Below are 20,922 nucleotides of genomic sequence, written 5' to 3'. Positions count from 1 at the left end.
GGATGGAAAAAAAATGGATCAAATAAAGGGCCATTCAATGACTACCTTGGTTATTCGTCTTTTTATGCCATTTATAATTACTTGAACTGCAGAAGTCACATTTATGAAATTTTTTAGACTTTCAGTTCAAATATAGATGAAAGATGCATGTTTGTGTGCTTCAGTGAATTTATTTCCAAATGAAATAAATCCTAAAAACTTGAAACATTGTGTATCTTGATAATTATTTTAGAAATGACAAAAAATCGTAGTTATTAAAACTGCATTGCTCAGATTCACAACTCTATAAATTCTAAATTTAGAAAATAATCAATTGGTTATCCCCTAATGTCCTGCGGTGGACTGGCAAACCGTTTGGGATGCGCCCTGTCTTTATCCAACAGTTGGTGGGATAGGCCCCAGCATCCCTGTGGCCCTGAAAGGCATTGAGTGGGTTTGGAGTATGGATGGATCAAACTGCAGGTCTACAAAGGTTAATCTCATAGCCACTGCACACTTACTACTGTTTATCATATAGTAATTGTATTTTTAGTCTTGACATCTGCAGTTTCTTTTAGAACCGTTGTAAAAAAACAATTTCCTTGTGTAATGTGTTAATTATGTTATAAAGGACTTAGAAATTGGGATCATGTTGAGAGCAGTCAAGTATTGCAGTAATGAGCAGAACTTGAACATATAGAATTAATTGTTAATTTGGTAGAGAAAATGTGCTTTGGTTATAACCATGGCCAATATTCCTTTAAGCCACATTGAGAAGACCATTTAAAGTCCATAATTTTCTTTTTCCATTTGAATTTTTATTTAGATTTGGAAAATAGCCAAAAAGCTCAGAGTTTGGTCCATTCGTCTATACCTGGAGAAAAAAATATTGCCTCCGCGAATTTGTATCTTTTTTGGACTCTGGCGCCTCTGGTTGTCTCTTTGTGAGTTGCACCCCTCCAAATCGAGAGAAAGTGGTATAGTCCATCGGTGGATTTAACATGGAGGCGCTGCAGTGGTGACACTTTCCGGCGGTTCTAGTGGATAAAATAGATGCTTTGGATCAGCGGCAGACCCGGATGGAGACCGGACAAATTGCCGGGGTGTACGCGGAGGTCAGCGGCTTTCCAACCCCAGTTTCTGCTCATGTTAAGGTGGAAGAGCTCCCAGAATATCGAGTCTACTCAGTGACAGCAGGTGAGCTAACCGAGCCAACAGCATCAATCCCAGCATGCCCCACGGCAAGAGGATAAACATTCCCAACTCTCATGTTTCTCCACCATCTCTCGCGTATGACAATGAAAAGCAGCACCTCATAATGGCAAACAAACTTATTAGAACATATATCAGCTATATTATAAACAATGAGGGAATTTATAAATGTTTTTGTTTATTTTTCTTGCATCTGTGTCGTATCATGAATTAATTAATCCGTTTTTTTTTTGCTCCAACCCAAATGTTTTTAGGTCTAATGCTGACATCAGAGATTCAAAAGTTCTATAAGTGAACTCATTTGTTTATGAAAAAAAACAATGGGGTCCAGATGACCCAATCCTTACATTGTCTCTTGACATTATCCCTACCATGACAAAGGTGGATAAAGGTGAAGAGGATTTCATGTAATCCATGGACACCAGTGAAGATCACAAATCATTGAAGAAAAAAGGTTTAGCACACTGTCTAGTGGGTCTAGATGACCCCGCTCCCAATGTTAAAGTGCCTAGGATAGCACAAGGGCTATTCTTTAAAATGTGTGCATCTGTGATAATGTGAACAGCTATACTTCATGAACCCAACCTTTTGTCTGTGTCTGCATGCAGACTGGAGTCAAAGTGATCTGGTCCGAGGTTCTAGGCTTCATTACTCGCAGCAGTGGACTCTGATCGCCGACACCAACAACCACAAGACCGTCAGAACCGTTCTCCCACCCGGACCGTTTACACCCGTCTCTGGAGAGTCAGTTCTGTCAAAACCTTTTTGTCCCATGCTGGAGAAATTTGCAGTGAAAGTTTGTCACGACCTGCAGACCCCCTAGTTTTTGGTTTAAATATCTTATCAAACTTGATATAAGACAAAACAACTATACTAGGAAGTTCTCGGTTACATGTAACGACTTGTTTTAAGACAATAAATCCTGAATATTTTGTTGAAATTTTGATCTTGAAAACATACTTTGAGCAAAATCTTTACTAAACCTTTTTTTTACTCAACACACCGTAATACTTTGAAGCACCGGCTTCATTTGTGATGTTGAGAAAACGATTTGCTTGAGTTAGGGAAACTGGAAAGTTTTATTTGACCCTTATAGTATTTATAACAGGTTTATCTTGAAATGCGTATTTCTATTCTTACTCTAAGATGATTATAAAAAAAGAAATGAGGATAATTTGGCTGTTGTAGCACTTAAAATATGATGTATTTGAGGGAAATATGTATAAATATTCCAAATTAAAAGATAAAAACTTTTTTTGACTAAAACACGCCTTATTTTAAGACATAGTATTTCCAATTATCGGAGGAATTTTACTAAACATTTCTGTTTATAGCAAGGTTCAAGATTTAATTTTGCTTTAAAATGGCAGGAATCGCAGAGATTTTTTCCATGAAAACCATTTCCTTCCAGCCCAGTCTTGTGTTTATTATGGTTCTAATCGGGTATTTTTGTATTTTTTATTTTTTTGCACTGCAGGTTACTAAGGGCCTTTTCTCCTATCCGGGGCTTAAAGGCCATTGTAAGAGAGTCTGGAAACCAGCAGTTGCTTGAGGTAAAGCGGCTGTATCCCAGCATCCCAAATAAGCCTGTTGGTCAAACAGTCTGTTGTCTGTGTTTGTTGCTGCTTAGATCTGGGATTGCCATGGACTCAGAAAATGCCTCAACCTCACTGCCCTTAACATTCATGGCAGAGTGTATGACGATGGTGAGTAAAGCCGAGCTTCTTCCTCACTGAGATGCGTCTACGTATTTCTCTGTTAAAGTACCGCTAATCCTTCACTTGTGTGCTTCCAGCCCAGTTTGGCTCTCTGTCATGGTCTGAATGTGAGGACAAACTGCTGTATGTGGCAGAGAAGAGCAGGAACTCCTCAGCAGGTGGAGAGTCTGCATGCAGAGAGGTATGAAGTGCTCACATGCATGCGTTCCCCTTGGGTCATTTGTCTCACATTGATCCATTTGTATTCAAACAGGACAGGAATGTGTATTGTGAAGACTGGGGGGAGGCTCTGACCAGTAAGAGTGTCCCAGTGGTCTGTGTGGTGGATCTGCACAGTGGTGTTGTTGATGTGTTGCAGGGAGTCCCGGAGGACGTCTCACCCGGACAGGTAAAGATTTTTTTTATCATCACTTTGAGAGAAGCTGGCAACTTTTTGAATTATTGAAGAGTTTGGAGCCAAAAGCATGAACATGATGTGAAGCTGTCAGTTTTGAGGCTGTGTTTGTGTGTTTACGTGTGCATTTATGTATTTGTGTGTGTTATCTCCAGGCTCTGTGGGCTCCTGACTATCAGTCAGTATTTTTTGTTGGTTGGTACCATGAACCCTTCAGATTGGGACTGAAGTTCTGCTCCAACCGAAGGTAAGAAAGATGCAACATTTATTGTTATTCAGCAATAAGACTGCCAGCAATACAAATGTGTCCTCTAGTAAACTTTTCTAAGCCTGAATATCTTCCAACCACATCAGACTACTGAAATAACTCCTTTTGGTTTCTACAGAGAACATTTTTAGAACTTTTTTAGTGACGCCAAATGTGAAGGGGTCGGGCTCTTGGAATTGTAGTTTTTGGTGGATTAAAAAAAAAACTTTGTACAATTTTGGACAATTCTGGTTGTCAGGAGGTTAACTGACACAGACACACTAAACTGTGAATTCTAAGGACATATATATATTTTTCTCCCTGAAGTAAACCCGGACATTTGTATCCAAGTATTCTTATTGTAGTAAACTTTAATTTGCAGAATGAACTTAATGCTTCATTGTACATTTTTGTAAAAACCTTATTTAATTTAAAATGATTATTTTTTGGGGAAGAAAAGACATTTTAGAAACTTGATATATACTTTTTTTTTACATTTCTTTACTGTTTTTACAACAAAATAAAAGAAGTAATTTTTAAAGCCTTAAGGCCTTTAAGTTTAGAATAATTTAAAAGGTTGGTCAAATGTCCCCAAATGTGCATGTGACTTTTGCCTCTCCTCATCTCTGTACTCTCTTCCAGCTCATCTTTATTTGTACTCGACATGGAGGGACGCTGTGGTGAGAATTTCACCTGTGACCTCACTGTTAAACTTTCCATCTCTGCCAGTCTGATCTCTGTGCTGTCCACTCTCCCCCCTGAAAACAGAGCGTCTTTCAGGGGCAAACCTGTCGGTGTCCTGCCCTCGGCTGAGTCCTGACGGCTCCACGCTGATCTTCCTGCAGGGCAGGGTGTTTGGTCCTCACCACCAGTGCCTCAGCCTACAGCAGGTGTGCTGTAGTTTTGTGTTGGTTTTTGTGTTTCATCTGTTAACTGTTTGTGTTGTTGCAGCTGGACCTGAAGAGCAGGAAAACCTCTGCACTGATTGATGTCCTTAACAGACCTCAGGCTGGTAGGTTATACCTGCTAATGTACATGCAAGTGCAAGTCAAGTTTTTTTGCATTGTTTGGCCAGGGAGGCGACTTAAACTTAGGAGCAACTTATATTTGATTTAAAAAATATATATTGCCACATATATTTATTATTTTCCCACTAACAACTGCTAGAGGGCACGGTAGATGTATGAAACAGTATTTGCTACTTACAGAAACGGAGAAGAAGATGCGCCTTCCAAAACAAACATGGAAGAGAATGTGATCATGTTTCTCCTAAACTTTATGATACATTTCCTATTTGCATTGAGAAATTACTATTTTTGTTTTTATTTATCCATCCTCCGACTAATGCGGGGCAGCAATTTGTCAAACTGGGTCACAGAGAGACAGAGGTAGTGCTGAGAGTGTCCATAGTTCAGACGCAGCTCCTCCAGTAGATGGTGAGAATATCTGAATGATTTCATGAACCCAGACATGTAGTCGTGATTACCAATTTTATTTGGAAGAAAAACATTGCAGCGATGAGGCTTAAAAGTTGACGATAACTTCTCCCACATCCAGCAGGAGCGTCAAGTTTATGAGCAGATTTTTGGACTTGAGTAGCAAATTTGACGTGCGTTAAAAGACAGGCGGGGGACACTATTTTGATACATGAGTTCAGTGTTCAGTGTGAGTGCAACATTACACCAAATGATGTATTTTCTGAATAACTCCACCAGGCTTGGTGGAGTTATTGACTTACACTCAGAAGCGACTTATAGGCCGAAAAATACGGTAGTAATGACTTATCTCTACATTAATTTACAGAAAAGGGAAATAGTTTGTCTTTATGTGGGCTGTGAGAGCTTTTTCTATCCATCTCAGGTGAGTTTGCAGGCGTGTATGAGACTCTTTCGCCCTGCTGCTGGTCTGCAGACAGCCAGAGGGTGGTGTTCAGCAGCGCCTGCAGAAACTGGAAGGTACGATCGCAAGCTTCCACTTTAACATTCGCCACAGGGCTTTTTAGGTGTCTGATGACTTTTTTATACTAAGTTATGTCATTCTGTTGCTTCTCTCATTTGTGTCTCATCAGGATCTCTTTGTTGTGGACAGGAAGTCAAAGAAAGTCTTGTCCCTCTCTGATAGTAAGAGCCCACCTTTTCCTCCACCTCCTCCCTTAACTTTACTTACTTCATCTCCATCTATGTTCTTCCCACCTCCTCCGCCTACCCCACTCTCTCCCACATTTCCTCCTCCTCCGTCTCCTTGTTGGTCTTCTCATACTCCTCTACCTCCTCCTCCTCCTCCAGCTGTTCCTCTCTCTACTTTACCTGCTCCACGCTACCCTCTTTTTCCACCTCCTCCTCCTCCTCCTCCTCCTCCTTTTCCAGCTCCTTCTCTAGCCTCTGAGTCTTTCCTTCCTCCACCCCCACTGCCTCCTCCGCTGTCTCATCTTCATCAGGAGCAAAAGACAGATGTAGAAGGTATGATGCAGTTAATTTTTGACCATATAGAGCAGGATGTCATCTGCAAAGAATCAAAATGTTATATTTCCTGATGACATTGCCAAGAAGAAGTAAGTATAGAATAAAAAGTAAGTGTTCCAGGACAGAGCCCTGAGGGACACCACATAGAAGATATTTGTGATTGTGAAAACTCTTGAGTTAAAGGAACTTAGTATGGTCAGAAATATTGAAATCTAAGATGGTAAGAGTTTGGTTATGATGCCAATCATATGGAGATGTTTAGATGAATAGTGTTGGATAGTAATCAGCTGCTGAAGACAATTTCTACCATGGCAGTCTCGGTGCTGAGAGATGGACGAAAATTGCATAGAAACTGTTCATAGAGGATCATCAAGGATAATTATACATGTCTAGCCATCATAGTTCCATGTCAGGTTCACAGTTTTTAATGTTGTGTCCTCTGTACCCTCTTTGAGTTCTTCACGATCAGTTTATGTGCTGCAGATCTCTCTGCTGCTTCTAGAGATTGTGGCAGTTGGAAGCTGCTGACCATCCAGAGAGACCTGATGGTGGTCTGTTGCTCCAGTCCTAACACCCCCCCAACTCTGGTAGGAGATATTCCTAACTACACTTCCACAAACCCTCTTAGGAAATTTACTGTAACTTTTTAAACATTAGTTGCAGCAGCCCAAAAAAAGGCATAGTAAAGAAGACGCATTTTTGAGAGTAATTAATTTAATTTAATCACATTTAATAACTTTTTTTATTAAAAAATGTACAGGAACATTTACACGACATTTCATCATAACTGAATAGACAAGAATTACATACTGAATATCTGCAGGCTTCACTACCATAGCACATTGATCCTTATTTAGCTTCAGGAAACAAAGGAGGAATCTAGCAACGAGTTATATAAGCTAGAGTCGCTATGCTATTTTTTTGCGTAAGCAAAGTTTGACCCCATATTGGATAGGTCGAGATCCCGGCTCACTGGCGTGCAACAATTGCACAAACAGAAGTGAAAAAACAAGGATGTGACTTCCCACAAGTAAATTATTACTGACAGCTAATAAAGGAAATAACTTTTAGAAAACGTTTTAGGGAATTTTGTGTGAGTTTACTGTCGGAATAGTGAATGTTTAGGCTGATCTTGCAGTCTATTCAAAGTCAATGGTAGCATTAGACTTTGCACCATTTCCACGTTTTCTGGCTGGACCACCAATTTTTGTTTTTGTTTTTTGGAAAATGACCTGTTGAATTGAAGCATTTTACTAAGTGGAGGAAAAGAAACTAACCAGTATTTCCTTGGTCACGGTGAGCGAAGCCCGCTGGGTGCATGTCCCCCACAGCAGTGGCTTTTCAGCAAATGCCACCCGGAAATTAAGCATTTTATGGTCATGTTGCTGGATCCGCTAAAAAGTATCTCATTGTTTACAGACCTTTCCAATATGGCGTCACTCTCTACGTATATCTTGGATAATGGTAACAGGCTAGCGTAGCCTCTCTAGCAAAATAAGCAAGTAAAGACATTTCTGTCTGCTGCTTGGATGTTTGCACAGAGGGTCGGATTCCTTCCAGAGAAAAGTGAGGCTATGACCTGGCAAACCCTGCAGCAGCCTGCCATGACCTTTGACTTCAGCTGGACCAGTCTAGATATTAAACCCCCTCCAGAAGAAGACAACACGCAATATCGTGAGCTTTTCGTTTCTGCTGCACTGAGTTTTAGATTCTTCTCCATATTTTACCAATCTGTCCTTATCTCATCCAGCTGGTCTGGACTTTGGTTCTGTCCTGGTTAAACCTTCACGTCCGTTTTGTGACAGCAGAATACCCCTGGTTGTCTTCATCCATGGTTTGTGTTCTCTTTTTTAATAGAAAAGGTATGAAAATGTGCCAAACTATAGTTCATGTAGTTCATTTTTGTACTGTATGCTCCTCCAGGTGGCCCCCACTCACAGTTCCCTGCAGAGTGGAACAGCACCACAGCTGGGCTGGTTAAACTGGGCTGTGCTGTGCTCATGGGTAAGACACATTTCTGCACAAGTCTGTTACAAAAATGACGCGTCATGTTGAAAGTAAGTTTTTACCATTTTTGTGCAAAACGCCACAAACTCTTCAGTCTGAGAATTTTTGGATCCAGTAAAAAAAGTAATTCAGGTTTTTATGAGGACAAATTAGGATCAGTTTAAAGTGAATGAAAATCCAGATTGTGAGAACATGTGAAGGATTTAAAACAGCTTTAAACTTGAAAGCACACATTGTAAACTTGAAGGAAATTTTGAAAATTTGAAAAATAAAATTGCAAATTAATTTTTTTTTCAAACTTCCACCTTTAAAAATTGAAAGAAATATTGGTAGACTGCTGTTTTGTATTTTTATTTTTTTGTTGCTCTCCCTCTTTACTTTCAGTTTAAAATCTCTTGCAAAGTAATACATTTTTTCCCCAATTAAATATTTCCTTCGAATTTAATTTAAAACTATTTTTACATTTTCTACATTTTTTTTAAACTCTGGTTTTCTCTCAAAACTCATTTGGATTTGGGTCCCATACTTTTTACCCTAATAATAAGCCAAACAAAACAAATTATCTCAAAATAAAATAATAAACTTGTATAATGAATAATATTTGCTAATAGAACAAACCGAAAACTTAAAAAGTTTTTTTTTTCATGACCCAGCCTTGAACATCTTGTGGTATTTTCTGTCCCCATATTTCTGTCAGATAAACCTTGACCTTCAGCAGGACTGTTCATTTGAAATATCTGCTTAAATTAGTTTGTCCTATTTATAAAATATGAAGTCTCATGAGATTTTTTACATAAATGTGAAGCTTTAGATTATTTTGTCTTTTTTAATGTTTTTTTTCCCATTCCTGCCTCCCTGCAGTGAATTATCGAGGATCCACAGGGTTTGGTCAGGACAGCATTCTGTCCCTGATCGGTAATATTGGCTCTCAGGACGTAAAGGATGTGCAGGTACCAACAAATTCAGAAACAACTGTGAGGCATTTATTTTCTGTAATGATAAAATGTATCATTCATTGGTCTGTGAGGAGCTGAGGGAGCAGATGTTCTTCATGATCTTCATGTTTTCTCAAAGCGAGGTGTTCTTGCTGCGCTGTGGAGCGATGAGACCCTCGACCCCAAGCGGGTTGCTGTGATTGGCGGTTCTCATGGTGGTTTCCTGTGTTGCCATTTGGTTGGTCAGTACCCGGACTTCTACAAAGCGTGTGCAGCCAGGAACCCCGTCATTAACGCGGCCACGTTACTGGGAACCAGTGATATAGTGGACTGGTGAGGGAAACGCAGACACGGCAGCTAATTCCATGCATCACACTCCAGCTTAGTTATATTGAATAGCTCATGCTCACCTCATGTGAATCCTTTTATGTTGTCACGTCGAGGCGCTACACCAGTGCAGGCTTTCAGTTCTCCTATGACAGCGTTCCCACTGCTGAGGTCCTGGCTGCTTTGTTGCAGAAATCCCCCATCACTCATGCAGTTCAGGTCAGGCTCACGCACACTGCTTTTAAACTAAGCTTTAAGTGGATATGATGTTTGTTCTTTTAGCCATTTCAGGATTTTTTTAAAATCTGTTAAAGGTTTTTATAAAAAGGGTCAACATTTTCTTACTGATGTACCTAAATGTACAAATATAAAGCATTCTGGCCAACAAACATGGTCCTTAATGTAGTGTTGTGGTGTGCAGATCAAGGCAGCGGTCCTGCTGATGCTGGGGGGCAAAGACAGGCGAGTGTCTCCTCATCAGGGGCTGGAGCTTTACAAAGTGCTGAAGACCAGAGCTTCACCTGTCAGGTACAACACAGCATCAAATGCAATATTTGGGAGACAAATATGTCAGAGATGAAGCTCTATCATGACAGCAAAATAAAAACAACAGTATAAAGAAATTGCACACAACTGATCAATATTTTTTATGGTCGTCAGAGCGAAACACATCATCAGTTTTAGAATAGACAGGCATTATCAAAGACAAGGACAGACAGGAAGAGAACTCAGCCAGTATGCAATATGGGCTAATAACAAATGACAACGTCCAAAGAACCTAAAAGAAAACAAAATCCACCAAAAAGACAAAGAAAGTTACAATGAGGTAATAATACCCTTTGCTAATATCAAGTGAACATGGAAACATGACTAATTACTGCAACAAAACCACATATTATAATTAGACAACAATGGATTCACACCATTGACTGTATATGAGAACCGATCTGACTGAGTGTGATGTCACCCATAGAAAATAGTTTACTTCAAGCTTTAATGAAATGACATCAATTCACTCGCTATTTTTTTCACAAAACGGACGCCATTGTGTTGAAGTCAGAAATCTTCAGTAAGTAGTGACTGGTCAGAGTCGATCTGAGTCATCATTTTTATGGCAACCCCTCTTGCCTATCAGAAGTGAGCTTGTTCAAAAGCCACACCCCTACCACTGAAATTGGGCTCAAGAGAATCTGTCAATCAAACTTTTCAACGTGAGACCACAAACGTTTGTTAAGGGCAGTTTACAACTTGCAATAAAGAAAGAAATATTGTGCAAAATGGTTAGGAATGGTTATTCTGACCAATAGAATGATTGAGTGACAGCTGTTTATTACTCTAGAGCAGTGTTTTTCAACCAGTGTGCCGCGGCACACTAGTGTGCCGTGGGAGATGGTCAAGTGTGCCGTGGGAAATTACCCTCATTAATCATTCACTGATCTAAAAACATTTTCCATCTCCAGGAAATCAGCTCTTTGTTCATCCAAACAGGCCCTGATAAAACACTGAGTAGTGAGGAATATAAAAGATCTTAAAATTACTTTTTCTTTGTGTTTATTTGATTCTATTAAAGACATTTTGATAAGAATGACGGTATTTACCTGCAGCTATAGCGGTTTGCGGAAAAGTCCCGCCCCTTTACCTGTCTCCGCCAATCATTGTTGAAGGCTTAATCACATGTCAGCAGTCTGACCAATCAGAAGTGGTTAAAGTCTTCACTTCCTTGTTCTTAATTCTGCTCATAAATTCTCTCAGTTCCAACAAAAATACCAGCTAAAGCTCGTCTTTAGCGGTGTAGCTTTCCACAGAATCCGGTGTCAGACCGTGTCAGACCGTGAACAAAACAATGAAGCTCACAGACGCGAGTCTTTCTGCCCTTTTTCGGCAGTTTTCACACTACATCTCCCATGATGCATTGGCTTAAAGGGCCAGTGTCCGAGCGCACAATGAGTGCGCGTGAAATGTCTAGAAACCTCAACGGACAAACAAACAGTTTTTTCTAATTTTCTAATTTAACTTTTATTTCATCTCTTAGAAAAAACAGCCGCAACGTCCTGCTTTTTTGGCCACAATTATCACAAAATGCACGTGAGATTGCGGGGGGGGGCTGTCGATCAATAGAGACCATGAATTTCTGCTTATTTTTTTTTTTTTTTTGGATGCTGGTGTGCCGCGGGATTTTTGTCAAGGTTAAAGTGTGCCGTGGCTCAAAAAAGGTTGAAAAACACTGCTCTAGAGAAGTCTGTGGGATTTTGGCTTCATGGAGCTGGGAGGTACTTCCTGTTTGGAACACCATGGGGGTAGGGGTCATTCAGTCCAGTTCTCATATAATGTCACTAGCTGCGTTTACGTGGACAAAAGTAGTCGGAAAGAACGCCTGATCAGAATGTAAACACGTCATGTAAAAAACACGCCGTTCGGAATAGTCTGCCCTGATCAGACTCGTTCGGATCAAAATTTCTTTCCGATCAAGATAGGTGGGTTATTCCGATTGTCGATCGGATGGTTGTGCATGTAAACGGTTCATTCCGATCGTGTGTCACTACTGCTCTGGTTTACGTCATGCCTAGACGGTGTTTTGCTCCAGAGAAGGCTTTTGAGCGCAAACAGAACCGACCGGCTGCTCTGTGGACGCCCGGTCTGAAGCGCTGCTCCGCCCTCGCCCCATGTTGAATTCTAATCCAATCTTTGATCCCATCAAGATATTTTGCACATGTAACCGCGGCTAGTGGTTCAGTTTTCGTCAGAAAGACAAGATGAATGCTTGATGCAAGAAAAATGGGACAAAAAACAACATTAGGATAACAGGAGGCACCAGGAAGACCTTTAGGATCAAGCAAACAAAATTTAATGTAAACAACTTCTGTCTGCCTCGTCAAAAACATGAAGCTGATTGTAATGCACCACTTTGGGCACAAAACCCTATGAGGAAGACTACGGTTGCAAGTCAAAGCAATTTACCAGCTCCAATCCATTTTGTTTGCCAACAATTTTTCTTAAATTGAATGAGCTCTGACCAATCTGACATGTCTGCAAACAAATTTGGTCATTCTATATTACAGTTTATATTGTACACTTGTACATATTTTACATACTGATTTATTTGATATTATATTTCATGATTTTCGTTATTTTTTGCACTAAAATGGTGATGCTTCAACCCATTAATATCATACAATGGACAATGACAATAAAGCAAATAGAATCTAATCTAAATCTAATGTAATCTAATCTAATCAAGTAACAAAAAGAAACTTTACCAAATCAAATGTAATCATACTTATTGTGTGATTTGTTTGTGTATTTTTTGCTCTTTCTAGATTGTTATGGTTTCCAGAAGACGGTCATTCTCTGTCCAGGGTGGACACACAAGCTGACTGCTTCGTCAACACTGCTCTTTGGCTTCAGCAGCATCTATGAGCACAAACAAGGCCAAAAGAGTGGTTCATAGTTTCTTCCACTTGCCACTGCCTTTCAACTGTGCTACTTTATTTATGGAAATGTGCAAACATTTTGACAAAAACAATTGTTGAAAAATAAAAGATAAAGTATCTCAAAATCTAATAAAACTGCTTTTTGTAATGATATTTTATCTATTACATGCCATTAAGTGTCATATAATAGATTATTTAAAAGCCAACCTAAAGCCAAGTTCTCCACTTGACGGAATCAAACAAATGCTGAAAGTTACATGTAACTACGTTCCATGAACCTTGGGTGACCACTAGAGTTCCCGGCCCCTCGGGTTCCTTGCATTCTCGGGAGAAGAGTTTGGGACTGTGCTCCCGGTTCCACATGACATTATAGCCTCAAGTGGGTCGGTGGGAGGTCTCAGGTGACTTTCTTGTCAGTAAATTCTTGAACTAGCCATATGCAAGAAGGATTCTTCAGTGCTTAGACCACCACCTTCGGTGGTCAGGTGGGGTGAAATAGAACTGGTTTTGCACAACAGTAAAGCAATAGATGTGATTGGTCCAAATGTCCAGCAGATGTCAGTCTTTGTTCACATTTGTTGCGCTTTCAAATTATCTCAGCTGCTCAAATTCCAAATGGAGAAATAAATTTCACTTCGAATGAAAGTTAGCATAATATATCCATGAAACCCTTAGTCTAATGTCTCAGTCTGATGTTTTTCTGGTAAAGTAAGAAAGGAGGAGGAGCCCCTAACCAAGAATGCTTTAGTAAATTTGGCCTAAAGCATGTATGAACTGCTGCAGAGGTAAAAACTCTTTTTATGAGACTAAGAAGTTGAAGCACAAAAAAACAAAATGTTCCCTTCTTTTTTGAAAGAATAGACATATGGGCCTGAAATACTGGGGTTGTAGCGTCTGTTGTGTCTGATCTGACTATAATGTCCTAAATGGTGGAGATAAAAAAAATATAAATACTTGTTTGAGACGGCAGTTCAGAAGTGTCACTTTCCTGCTTATCAGGCACAACATTTATTTTCTTTTCTTTTACAAAAAAAGTTGGGTTATAAATAATACAGGATGACATTATCTAGAGCTAGATTTGCATTACAGTACAAAAGGATTTATTTGAGAAAGTTTACTGTTAAAAGTGGGCATTTCCTGTAATGATAATTGACTTAGAATTAATCCTGATGACACTAGAGAAAAGAGTCCCTTCTCACAGTTTAAACAAAAGTGTTTAAATCAGAGAAGCTCCTCTTTCTGTATCTAAAATCCCAGAGCTTTACTCCACAATGATAAGACTTCGACACACTGAGACGAGTGTTTGTCACCACATTGGTGGCCTTGTTCGGACGCAATGGTGGCCTTGAACAGTTGCATCACTTTAATTTCCCAGACAAGACAAATGGTGTTTTTCATCGGCTACCAGTGACAAATAAAACCCATAAAGGCTGAGATGAATCAATGAGGTGGCTGATGTTGCCTGGATATCTCGCGCCCTTGTCCCCAGACACTGTGGCGGCATTAATTGTCCTCTCCGCCAACACCCTGCTCTGCGGCCTTGACTGCAGCTGCCAGGTGGTGAAGTCACTGTAATGTGGGTGTTGGATGAGGTCACCCATTTGGGAGAAGGATGCAGGGAAGGATGAAGGTTTTGGTAATGATGAAGGGGGGGGATAAAGGAAGATGGAGGGAGAGAGGTTTGCGGCACCCCTCTGTGGTATCCCAGCATGTGGGCTGGGGAACAGAGATGAAGCATTGTTAGCGCACAGAGGCGGGGGGAGAAGACTTGATCGCAAGCTCGGTATATGTGGGAGGTGATCGGACAATGGGAGAAAAAAGAAAAAAAAAGAGGATGGCTGCATTTTCTGACGCGGCTGAACAAAGAACCCTTTGGTGGTGTTTGTTCTGGTGCTTCCCTCTCCAGCCAGCTGCAGAGAAAGCCTGAGTAAGCAGAACATAGCAGAGCAGAGCTGGACAGGAAGGAGATTAGCCAAACAGAGTCCAGTTGTTGGTAGTACATCTTTACTGGATCACCACATTTCCCACCAACAAACGTGGACGTTTGGCCGCAGATGGGATTAACAGAAAGAGAAAAGAATTCGATTGAGTGCTTACATGAAAGTAGATACTCTAAACATCAAGAATCAGCACACTAAATAAATACTCTTTTTTGTAGTTAGCTGGAAGGTACTGTCTCATTTCCAGAAAAGACTGGAAAGTCTTGTAGCCTAGGAATAAAGAGCTCTGTTAGTCTGGTCCAAAAGTAACAGAATATGACTTTCAGCGCCTCTGAAAAAAGTGACATGACTTCCTTCTTTAATGAAATGCTTTAACCTTAAAGTTGAGTTGAAATAACCCTTTGCTAGAATGTACCAGAAACTCCTTTTAGTGAGGAAATTGTGGCCCAGTTTGCTTTATGATAAATGTGCTGTGTAAACTCTTTCTTTTACAAAGAACACGACTAAAGTTTTGGTCTTGAAGATAAAAAAACCCATCTAATCCTGAATGGTAACATAGGTATCTTTTTACATTAAATGTGACCACAAGCCCTTGAGCCTTCACTTTGAAATATTGACTGAGAGCTGAGACGTGTCTCTCCATGGGGGAGTAGGTATGTAAAATGGTCTTTTCATTGCTTTCAATGCACACGATTCAATAAAACGTGGCCTTTAGCCTCTTTAGACCTCGATATTTTTGTTGTACCCCTCACCACTGAACCCTCTTCCTGCTATTAAACCCAGTTGTCTTTGTCTTCTTGCTTTTACCATGAAGAAGCATGTGTGCACGTGTGCACACCGTTCATTCACAGGCTTATTAAAACAGGCTTTTAGTGAAAGGAAGCAGCAGGTTATTGTATTTCCTTTGATGCACTGTTTGTTAAAGGTTGTTTCAACACAAAGAACTCTACTTTATAACCTGTTGTTATGCCTGTGCCCCTTGTGTTGTCGCCTTTTCCTCCTTTTTATTTTTCTAGATTAGTCTTTTGAGGACTGCCCTCCTGCGCTCTGTTTTGAAAACTAACACATCACAGAAGACGTTTGTCCCTTTACTGTATCAGGGGGATTCAAGCTGTAATTTAATTAGGATTTTGTTTTAATTTCCGTGCGATTCCAAGTAAAAATTAGTCTTATTTGTGTCTCCAAACTGTTGCTGCCCAGTAAGAGACCAGTCTTACCTTTTAGCAGTTAATTGAAAGATTTAATTACAGACCTGCTTGTTCAATATACATATAAACCCTTTCCAATGAAAGTAGTGTTTTTAACATGTTAAACATAGCTCATGCCCTAATGATGTACGGCATATATCAAGAAAATTAGGCTTTAAATCGCATTTCCGAGTTTATCTTTATTCAAATAGTAGTGAATCAGGAGCAGATGAAAAAAAAGCAGTTTGAAAAAGATCATATTTTTGATGTAGACGTTACGTACTGCAGCAGACCTCAAGCTCCCTGCTCCGCTCCATTCTGATGCATTCATTTGTAGACAAAAGGGATCCATGTACGTCTTTGTTTTCCTCGTCTGAGCTGGAGTCTGGCTCAAAACTGTACTGGATAGCGCCAATGTTGTAATAATAATTTGGTACACCGGTAATGCTAGGTTGATGTTGTAAGGGGCTGTAAGCTATTGGGAGAGCATGTAAACAGATGGAGGATTGGAAGAGAAGGGGCTTACTCTGTGCCAAGAGTCCTCCCTGCAACTCAGAGGTGAATTTTTAATAAACTCCCGCAGCTCTACAGAAACTGTGGCCTAGAAAACGTCAGTTTTTCTATTTAGGCTTTAACAGCTTAATCATACTTAAAAGACCACTGGAAACGATTTGAAAATAGATCAAAAGACGATTTGACCGGTTCTTTAAAATGTATACTAAATGTTTTTAAGAAGATGTTCACACATTTGAAAGTTATTTGTCTTGCATATATGACCAATAGAATTTTGACAATAAACCCAACCTTACCAGACTGTCATGCACAAGGACCCCCATGAGCAGTAAAGCTAAGCATAGTTCTGTAAACAAACCTATTTGTGTATTTTCTTTTTCTTTTCTTTTTTTTTGTTTTGTTTTTAATATTTAGAGAACTATGATCGCATTTGAGTTTCTACGAAGATTCTCCAAATAGAAAAAAAAATACATAAATCCTTCCAGGTTGACACAGCAGCTTTTCCCCTGTCAAATGCTAGTAATCTGAAATCTTTACTGGCTATATACAGGAATTACTCAATGACTCATGTATTCAGATATTTTTTATTTACTGTATTTGAATTTTTAGCAGCACCTTTGATTGACAAATTGTCATTTTTAACCCTTGTGCTATCTTAGATGACCCCACCCTTACATTGACGTGTTCTCCCTACCATGACAAAGGTGGATAAAGGTGGAAAGATTTCATGTAATCTATGGAACACCAGTGAAGATCACAAATCATTGAAGAAAAAAGGTTCAGAGCACTGTCTAGTGGGTCTAGATGACCCAACTCCCAATGGTAAAGTGCCTAGGATAGCACAAGGGATGGAGCGCTATATATATATACTTACGCCCCTCTCACCCTCCGCGGGTGGTTTTCTCCTCCAAGCTCGGGTCCTCTACCAGAGGCCTGGGAGCTTGAGGGTCCTGCAGTATCTTAGCTGTTCCTAGCACTGCGCTTTTCTGGACTGAGAGGTCTGAGGTCTTTCCAGGTATTTGTTGTAGCCACTCCTCCAGCTTGGGGGTTACTGCCCCGAGTGCTCCAATTACCACAGGCACCACTGTCACCTTCACTTTCCAGGCTTTCCCCAGTTCTTCTCTGAGTCCCTGGTATTTCTCCAGTTTCTGATGTTCCCATCGCTTGGCACTGCCACATCCACCACAATGGCTTTCCTCTGTTCTTTACCACCACTACAATGTCTGGTTGGTTCTCCATTACCATCCCATCAGTCTGGATCTGGAAGTCCCACAGGATCTTTGCCCTCTAATTTTCTACCACCTTCGGAGGTGTTTCCCATTTTGACCTTGGGGTTTCCAGTCCATATTCTGCACACATGTTCTTATATATTATTCCAGCCACTCGATTGTGGCGCTCCATGTTGAATGAAAAACAAATTAAATTGCCATATTTAGCACAATGTGCAATCAGAACCGAGGAGACTTCTTCATCTTCTTTTCTCAACTGTGGAAATTCCCCACAGCCTTTGTGGTTCTAACTCCTTATATCACTATTTCTTAGCTGGTTTGCTTCCATTTTTTGTTCTTTACAAATAACTGATCCCTCTAAACTCACTCTTCATCCCTGGCTATTTTTGGGGGACAGTGGCACGCAGGATAATCAAGGAGTAGATGAGGGCATCTTTAGTTCTTATCTAGAGAAAAATGTACAATAAAGATGATTGACACAAATGCAAAGCTGTTGTTGTGCTGGGACATGAGGCAGAGTGGAATTACCCTCCAGTATTCATTCAGGACATTGAAAGGCCTTGAGAATTCAATTTTACATAATTGTGAGGTCCCTGATCACAGCAGGTGGGTATTTAAAGATAGATTTGACATGAAAGATATTTAATCTAATGATGGAAATCTGTTGCGATGCTTTAGATGCTTGTTAAATTTGCTTTGGTCTGTTGTCTGATGTTATGCAGAAAAGGCACCACAGCAACTCGTCTGTGAGCTGCTGAAATGGCTTCACCCAAGTTTACCTGGAAAATGACATCATTTTCGGTCTGGATTTTCAAAGCCTGTTTGAATGCAGCGAGGGACACTAATTAAGTTTTATCTTAGTGCCACTGTTGGCTGTTGTGATTATGGTGGAAGAGTGAATGACGTGTTGATGGAAGAATCTATAATGACTTGGAGCAGACACTGGTTTGTATGAGAGCATGACATCAACTGATTGCATCTGGATACAATCACCAAAATACTGTAGGTTTCAAATAAAGTGGTCAGCTCATCTTTTTCTAGTATAGAATTTCTGTGGTATTTGTAGGTTTTTGACAGTGGAAGGCATCCAGGGCTTTCTAAACTCATCTCATTTGGTGAACTGTTAAAGTTATTGGAAATTTTTGCACATCTAGTTGACAACTTTGGCACATTTTTTTTAATGGGCAATAGTCTTCAATTCTCTCAGGTAACATATTAACCGTTTTAAAAATTGCCACGATTTTACGTCCATAAAAATCAGGAGAGAAATCAGACAATTTAATCTGTTTCCAAAGTTTCTTTAGCTTGCAGATTTCAATCCAAGCAGGTTGTTTTTTGCTCAGATGCACAGATAAGATGTGTGTCCAGATTACATAATAACTGCTTTCAGTGTTTCTTTTATTTCTTGATTATACAGTGGAATATTTTCAAATGGTTTAGACACGGAAAAACATTTAGTTTTGTTTGGTATTCTGTATCTGTCTGAAAAACAACTGTATAACTGGTAAGATTTCATTTATTTTTCATTTTATAAATTCTTTAAAACATTTTAGTTGTTTGAAGTATTACATTTTTAAGAAAATCATAAATAAAAATGTAATTAAGTGTATAACTTAAAAAGCTTTTTATATTACCATTGTTTATACAACAAGATCCAACAACTGCCATTAAAAAATTTGAAACTTTCGTTTTTCGAAAAAAAGAAATATTTTCAATTCTTTCTCTCATTTTTGTCTGTCTATTTTTTGTCTGCAGCCTGCTGCTAGTCTCACCAGGGGAAGGTGAGACTAAAATGACCTGATCTTGATGATGTTTCTGTCTCAAATGAGAGAGAAAAACCAAAACACATGCCTGCTTCTTTATGAGCTGGTAGTTTCTTGTAGGTGAACCACGATTTCCATGCCTGAATATTTCACAAAATGATATATTTTAATCTGCGTTGTTAATATGACTGACAGTAATTCATGAGCTAACATGCAGGTAACAGACTGGACTCATTTCCATCAGCAAATTCAGCTTCTCTTGTGTCTAATTGGAGTCAGTAACTGAATCCCTGGGGATTTAACTGTTTTCCTTAAGCCAAACTTATTCGTGCTACAACATTTTTTGTGTATGTTTTAAATATGAAAATTCTAATAAGACACTATGTGTGGCTTTTTGTGCATTTTTTATATTTTCGTGTCAGCACGAAGTCAGCCTGCACACATGCACTTTGCATGTGCCCATTAATAATCAACCCAACGAAGCATTTTGGAATATGTGTCATGAATAATTCAATAGATAGAATTAGTATTTTTCATTAGTCAAGCAGGATGCTTCTGTGAACATCACCTGGCAGTACAGTGCTCAGTGGTATGTACTGTTAGAGAAAAAGCGAGGATGTCTGCATATTTCAACATAAGAAAATCTAAAAATCTTGAAATAGGGTTCACAGAATGAACAAAAAATTGTAAATGTTTAGAAAATCCGCCCTGTAAGCAGTCTGATTCTCCTCAAGTTTGGGTTATCTGCCAGAAGACTTGGAGCTTGAGGATCCTGTGCTCTATTAGGGATGTGCTCTTCTGGACATGGAATTTGCTGGAACCATTTTCACAGTCCATCATCAGTGGACAAGTGTTGCCATCATCACCAGCCGCTCTTTTCTTCCAACCCATTATATTTCAAAAAGGAGAAATCTTAGGAATGCGAATGATAAAGGTTTATTTGTGATACAAAAATGTGCATAAAATAGTCCACAGTCTTATGACGGTTAGGCTCTGGACCACTGCCCTGCTTGTTTCTTGCAGCCAACCTTGCCTCATATTTCCTGATTAGCTGGATTGCGTGAGTCCAGTTTCGATTGACTAAACACACCAGATCCAGGTGTTCAGTAATTACTAAAGCAGGGTTGACTGCAACACAAGCAGGGCAGTTGTTCATAAGGAGCAGGGTTGCAGACCATTTGAAGGCTTAGTGGCATGCAGAGTGAGTGACGCAAGAACCCAGCTAACTGGGAATTGAGGTAGATCTTTCTTATTGAAATTCTGCCAAAGCTGCACTTCTTGATGCTTTTGCATCTTTTCTTCTTGATGTTGCTTCCTTCTTCTTGTCCAACACTACAATGTTCACTGTTTTAAATATAAAATGATAACAAAAAATGTTTTCCGAGCATACATTTTGAAATTATTTGCTTAGAAATATGATTTTTTTTCGTTTCTTTTTCACTGGATCCTGAGAAACTGCAATGGTTGGTAGCAATATTGATTTTGATGCCTCATTATGTTTTCCAGTGTCAGCGGCCTCGAACAATTTTGGAGAGCAAAATATCTGAAGTTGGTATTAAAAGATCTGCAGTCTAAGCG

At 39.6% G+C, this 20,922-nt stretch overlaps 1 protein-coding gene across 4 annotated transcripts; it reads left to right on the top strand.

Moving 5' to 3' along the window:
* The first annotated feature begins 947 nt into the window (after positions 1-947).
* On the top strand, positions 948-12,847 carry apeh (acylaminoacyl-peptide hydrolase). Of its 4 annotated transcripts, none has more exons than XM_078949556.1 (22): positions 948-1,176; positions 1,800-1,935; positions 2,669-2,744; positions 2,822-2,897; positions 2,987-3,090; positions 3,163-3,297; positions 3,459-3,550; positions 4,193-4,230; positions 4,319-4,440; positions 4,502-4,562; positions 5,411-5,505; positions 5,619-5,670; positions 5,917-6,009; positions 6,496-6,599; positions 7,554-7,686; positions 7,763-7,846; positions 7,936-8,016; positions 8,881-8,969; positions 9,094-9,287; positions 9,398-9,500; positions 9,703-9,809; positions 12,599-12,847. In XM_078949556.1, the coding sequence occupies exons 1-22, from the start codon at positions 1,059-1,061 to the stop codon at positions 12,696-12,698; spliced, it is 2,193 nt and encodes a 730-aa protein (XP_078805682.1). In that variant the 5' UTR covers positions 948-1,058; the 3' UTR covers positions 12,699-12,847. The 4 variants fall into 4 exon arrangements, with proteins under 4 accessions (XP_078805682.1, XP_020560156.1, XP_078805683.1 ...); XM_020704497.3 differs by having other exon boundaries at positions 5,836-6,009; XM_078949557.1 differs by lacking the exon at positions 5,917-6,009 and having other exon boundaries at positions 9,410-9,500.
* The last annotated feature ends 8,075 nt before the right edge of the window (positions 12,848-20,922 follow it).

This window comes from Oryzias latipes, chromosome 7, assembly GCF_053564925.1.
Source record: "Oryzias latipes strain Hd-rR chromosome 7, Olatipes_Hd-rR_3.1".
NCBI classification, from domain to species: Eukaryota; Metazoa; Chordata; class Actinopteri; order Beloniformes; family Adrianichthyidae; genus Oryzias; species Oryzias latipes.
This window is presented reverse-complemented; position numbering and strand designations above follow the sequence as displayed.